The 6,207-nt window shown below is 36.0% G+C and overlaps 1 protein-coding gene across 1 annotated transcript; it reads left to right on the top strand.

The window, feature by feature from the left end:
* Positions 1-229: 229 nt before the first annotated feature.
* Positions 230-2,326, top strand: LOC144972017 (uncharacterized). Its single transcript, XM_078913104.1, has one exon. It carries the CDS (start codon positions 692-694, stop codon positions 2,321-2,323), a length of 1,632 nt encoding a protein of 543 aa, XP_078769230.1. The 5' UTR covers positions 230-691; the 3' UTR covers positions 2,324-2,326.
* The last annotated feature ends 3,881 nt before the right edge of the window (positions 2,327-6,207 follow it).

Below are 6,207 nucleotides of genomic sequence, written 5' to 3'. Positions count from 1 at the left end.
AAGGGTATTTTAAAAAAAGCACGATTATGGCCAGATTCGAACCCCTTTTGTTTGCTTGTAAGTTTAATTCCTTACTATTGAATGGAAAATAGATCTATAGGAATCTCTAGAATAATAGCGAATGAGTAATAGTTTGAAAATCTGACAAAGGAGTTTAAAAAATATAAATACCATTTATTTAACATTGCCATAATTCATATTTACAGAAATATTCCATGGATCCTTTGGCCGAGAAAGAAAGTACAAGCCAAGGAGGTTCGCCGAGGTCAACTGATAAAAAGTTTTTCACTCTACGGTCAATACATTTATTGGCTTAGACATCAGTGGTTAAATTCGACGATTAAATGTTTTCCTTGATGGATATTATGAGCTAGGTGTTAATTGTATGACAATTAAATCATATGCTTATCAATTCTGGTTGGAAAAATAAAAGCAATTCCTGTGGTGACCAAGACGCTGGTTTATGTGAATTACTACTTGACAAAATATAATCGAAGTTGGAATAATGGCGTGAGAACAGGTCATATATTTTGGCGTCCAGAGAGCAACAGACAACAGAAATATGATGCTAGACGCTTTTTATATAAACGTCACTAACCATATGATGCCTTTTGCTTTGAGATTTTAGCCAGGTGATTTCTGTCACCAAAGCTTCCATTTGTTAGTATTATTTCTCCCGGATGTCCTGTCAATGTATCTCAACCTGCAAAGAATGCTGAAAATTATTTCATGTCTGATTGTTGTCTTAATAGATAACGCCATATTCCAGTCATCATGTCCGAATAAATGCAGTTGTTCAACCAATACAGTTGGCCTGGTTGTTTCTTGTGGTCCAGGTTTGACGCTATTTCCTGCCAACGTCCCTTCCACAAGCCAGATATTTTCTATCGGATCCGCTGTGTCGTCATCATCGGGGTCAAATCAAATAAACAACATTGTTTCATTGTCACAAGCAAATTTTGCAACTTTTCCCAACGTAGTCATCGTGCAAGTCGCTTTTAGCAACGTGCAATCAATATTACCCGGCACATTTTCATCACTTTCAAAATTAATCAAATTAGATTTAAAAGGAAACAAGATACCGACTCTTTCGCGTTTGATGTTTTCTGGACTTTCTAGATTAGAACATTTGGTGTTGACAGACAATGTCGGCTGCAATTTAGATCAAGATGTGTTCGACGGTCTGGCTTCACTGAAAACGTTAGAGCTAGGAGGATTACAGTTAAACAGTCTAGGAACCATTTCGACAAAATTGACTTTGTTAGAGAATCTTGATCTTCATGGAAATAACCTTGTACGTTTGGAATATTCCTCGTTTGTGAATTTGAATAATTTGAAATTTCTCGACGTTTCTTTCAACGATTTATACGGTGTTCAAGAAGGCATGAAGACTATTTTATCAAACTTAAAATCTTTTAGATTAGATTACAATCCATGGAGGTGTAATTGTGCACTTTCATGGTTGAAATCTTTACCAGGGAAATTTGTGGCACCTATTCGTGGTCAAGGAGGCGGAATGATTTGTGACACGCCAAATATTCTGTCCTTCAAAGATGTCATAAATGTCCCGGATAAAGATATGACGTGTATTCCAGCCAATATTTTATCATGTGATACTTATCTTTTAAGTATTCCGGAAGGACAAGGAAGTGTCATCACTTGCCAAATCGAAGGAGATCCGTACCCAGATGTAACATGGCGTCGTCCGGATGGCACGAATATCACCGCCATTTTGATGACGTCAACGAAAGACTATGTCAAATTTTCCATCCCTTCATCCGTGTACACAAACCACAACGGACAATGGGAGGTTATTGCCGAAAATTATAAAGGATCAAGCATCAAAACTATTGACGTCACAATCAAAACAACGACTACCCAGACAACACCGATCACTACCGCGTCCATTACGACAGGAAAAATTACGAACCCGTCATCTCAGCAACAAACAATATCACCCAACACTCAGAAGTCTTCAGGAATGATGACAAAGCCATTATCTTCATTGCCGACTACAAAAACTACATCCGACTCATTGAAACCTTCAAACTCAAACCAACCACCATCATCATCTTCATCATCATCATCATCTTCATCAATGGACACAGTTTACATCATCATTATTGTCGCAGCGTCTTTGTCTTGCGGCGTTTTTCTCACGGGGACTTGTCTCTTTATCATTATAGTACACAAATCAAAAAGGAAAGTGCGCATTGCAGCGAAAAGAAGATCTGTGTACTCGAAACAAGAAGACGACTTCGAGATGTCCCCCACCCCTGTCCCACCAACCCCTCTTCAGGATATTATTGGTTTTAAAGACTGATTAGAAATTACGGAATAAAAATCATTTTTTTCATACAAAATACTCCTCTTTTAGTTGTGCCGAATCGTCCCGGTCTGGTATTATTTTGGGAAGAACCGACACTGAAAATTGATTTTAGAAGCATTGGGTAAAAGTGCATATAGCAGCCTAAAAAATGAACAAAATACGTTTCGCTCTAAAATCTCTTCTTAAACCAGCAGCAAAAGACTTGATGAGGATAAGGATATACGACATGTCGACTCCAGAAAGAGCGGACTCTAGGTCTCATCAAATCTTTTTATTGATGTCTTTGAGCCAGAAGTGTTTAATGTGTATAACAGTTTTTACTATATATTATATATACCGTTAAAAAGTCATATCCGGCCTAATATTGGGTTTTAACATGTGAGAAGACAACACAGGGTGTTGAACTTATCCCAGACACCCTGACGGTTTAGGATATCGTAATTTCTGAACTCGAACTGTGACGGAGATCCAATCTAATATTAAAATGAACCTCTAATAGGATCATAATCATGAGAGAAAAGCAACAAAAACAAAAACAAAATCAAATAAAAAAGCAAACAGACAGAAACAAAACAAAATCACCAAATTGAATAATAAAGCAAATATGAAAACAAAATCACATAGCCACTCACACAAACACCCACGCGTGCACGCGGACACGCGCACACATATAGAGACAGAAAAAGAAAGAATGGAAGATATATATATATATATGTTATATATATATATATATATATATATATATATATATATATTCATATATATACATACATATATATAATATATATATATATATATATATATATATATATATATATATATATATATAGATAGATAGATAGATAGATAGATAGATAGACAAACAGATAGATAGATAGATAGATAGATAAATAGACACACACACAGACACACACACACACACGAGAGAGAGAGAGAGAGAGAGAGAGAGAGAAGTAGAGAGAGAGAGAGAGAGAGAGAGAGAGAGAGAGAGAGAGAGAGAGAGAGAGAGAGAGAGAGAACAAATAATTTATCTCCTACATAAAAACGCGTAGAGGATCCGGAAATGTTCATCTGGTATTGCTAAAAATAGATTTTGAAGCTGAACCTTTTTAACTTATCAACTATTTTCAGGAAATTTCCAGAAATGTCACACTTACCCAAACTCAAAAACAATAAGTACACACTTTACATAATGTCATAGGCGGTCAAGGCTCAAGAGCTGAGGAAGGCAAATTGTCTTGGAGAAGGATACTCTAATGTAAAATCATGGGCGCACAAGGCTCATAAGCTCAGGAAGGCTACTTGTCTGGGAATGAATCTCCGAACAATGATCCCGGCCCTCCGGGATAGGGGATTGGGCACTGGGCGAACAACCCGGTCCTGTCAAAACATGCAACATTAACACATCCCTGACAGATCTGGGAAGCCCTGGCAGTAGATGGAAAGACTGGCCAACGAGTGGGTCCATACCCACTGTTGGATGAGAACTGAAAAGAGAGAAGAGAGATACATAATTTTGTGCATCGGAACAAGATTTACAAAGCAGAATTAAGTTCTTGTTGTAATATTAAAGATATTTCTTCAAATTCTATTATATACAAAACATAGTTCTATCTGAAGAAAAAATATATTCAATGTGTTGTGACAAACTTGACTCCTGTAGTTGGTAAGGAGATAGTTGTTATTATCAGGAATAGATTGTGCGGCTATGTGGTCTTGTGATATGACACTCGCTTTTGGATCGGAAGGTCTTGGGTTCGAGCCTCGCTCGGTGCATAGTTGATCCTTGGAAAATGCGCACCTGGCCGTTAACAGCGTCGTCCCTGTCGGAAAAAACCCCCCATGTAGTATCGCCTAACAGGCGTCATGTCTGGTTCGATATGTTACGCGTTGCTGTTGGTCAGGACCCTTTGTTAAGCGCTTTGAGCACGTTAAGTGGATATTGCCCTCTATAAAGTCTCAAGGGTTTTTTTTTTGCAAACGTATCTGAAGAAAAAAGAAAATTCATTGTATCGTGTCAAATTTGAAGATTTTCCTATAGTTGGTAAGGAGATAGTTGATTTTATCCGGACTAGAATGTCAAGATAATTTTTTTAGATTCGGGCTCTGACTTTAACCCGTCTGTCTAGATAAAGATCTGAACTAGTGTCTATAAAAGGTGCCCGTCAAAGCAAGAAACAAAAAGTACAAGAAAAATAAAAACATCCCAAAAAATCCCTGGGTGTCTAGAAAAAAAGTAGAATGTATGTATATAATTAATAACACGAATGAGGTCATTTGGGTGGGTGGGGGGGGGGAGGGGTATATAATAAATGGCTGTTAAAAAAATTAACGCATTTATATAAAGCAATCTCCACTAAACGTGTTCAAAACGCTTTACAAGGGGTCCCTGACCAATAGCAACACGTAACATATAGACGAGGTATGACGCCTGTCAGGCGATATTACAATTTGTTTTCAGACAGAGACAATGCTGTGAGCGGCCAGGTGCTCATTTTACACCAAAGAACGGTAAGAGAATGTGAGTAAAAAGCCTTTTCCAAGGACTAGTCTATGCGCCGACCGAGGCTCGAACCCAGGACCTTCTGATCCAAAAGCGAGTGTCATACCACTAGACCACATAACCACATTTGAATTTTTGCGTTTAAATATTTCGAACTCGTTCCCAAATGCGCGCTCCCAAGGTCGTATAGCGGTATTGGGAACTCGTTCAAACCTCCTCACGTTGAAGTTCAAAAACACTATAATATACGATTCTTACCCTCTTGCTTTTTGGAATTCCGGAAATGTTCCCAACAGCAGTGCGAGCTTGCGAATGCGCATTGGGAACAAAGTTCGAATTCCAAAACGCAAGAGTGTAAGAAATCTTTTATTCTACCCCTCAATCGATTCCTATTGCGTCATCTTTGAATAAAAGACATCTTCAAAAACATTTATCTAAATGATATACTTCTTTTAAAGGTTCTGACTTTTAGTGAAATTTACGCTTGATAATCTGACGTCACAAATTATTATTGTAAACATGATATCATTACGACATTACGCTTTACCATTTAGGGAGAGGGGTGGAATAATATCGTTTTTCACACCATGGTCTATGGTCCTGACCGGGCAGGATCATTAAATTAAATTCGTAGATTAATGAATCATAAATTGCAAATTTATCACGCGTGTCAAATTGTGTGTGATTCGTGATGCTTTAATTGGCTTCAAAGCTTAACCATTTACAAGCGGAGTTCTAGTCTACTCTAACCTGTCATCATAAAGATATGATCAAATCGTGCTTTAATTGAAGATAAAGCCAGATTTTAAACAAATACACATAACCATATTTTAGCGCACATCCACGGTTATATCATGCATGTTAAATGCGCTTTACATAGTGAATTACATTTTTCAAAAAACTTCAAAACATAATAAATAAATAAATAAATAAATAAATAAATAGATACATAGATGAATTGATAAATAAATAAATCAATACAGGAATGAATAATTAATAAATAAATGATTAAGTAAATAACTAAATAAGAAAATAAATGATGAAATAAACAATTAAATATAATTCATAAATAGATAAAACGAAATTCAGATTTTCTGACCAATAGAGATTCAATTTTTGGGTTTATTTAAAATATCAGATTGGGGCTATGTCAAAATGGAATCCCGCTGGAAAGGGTTTACACGTTTTGAATAACGAATAATAATAATAATAATAATAATAATAATAATAATAATAATAATAATAATAATAATAATAATAATAATAATAATAATAATAATAATAATAATAATGATATATACTTTATTCATCCAAAAATAATGGAAATTCGTTTACAGACGTGGCATGCATAAAAATGTATAAACACAAAGTTGAG

The sequence above is a fragment of the Berghia stephanieae genome, chromosome 4 (assembly GCF_034508935.2).
Source record: "Berghia stephanieae isolate SIO BIC M18660-M18661 chromosome 4, UCSD_Bste_1.3, whole genome shotgun sequence".
In the NCBI taxonomy this organism is placed as follows: domain Eukaryota; kingdom Metazoa; phylum Mollusca; class Gastropoda; order Nudibranchia; family Aeolidiidae; genus Berghia; species Berghia stephanieae.
Note: the sequence above shows the minus strand (reverse complement) of the source record. Positions and strands in the feature narration are given on the sequence as shown.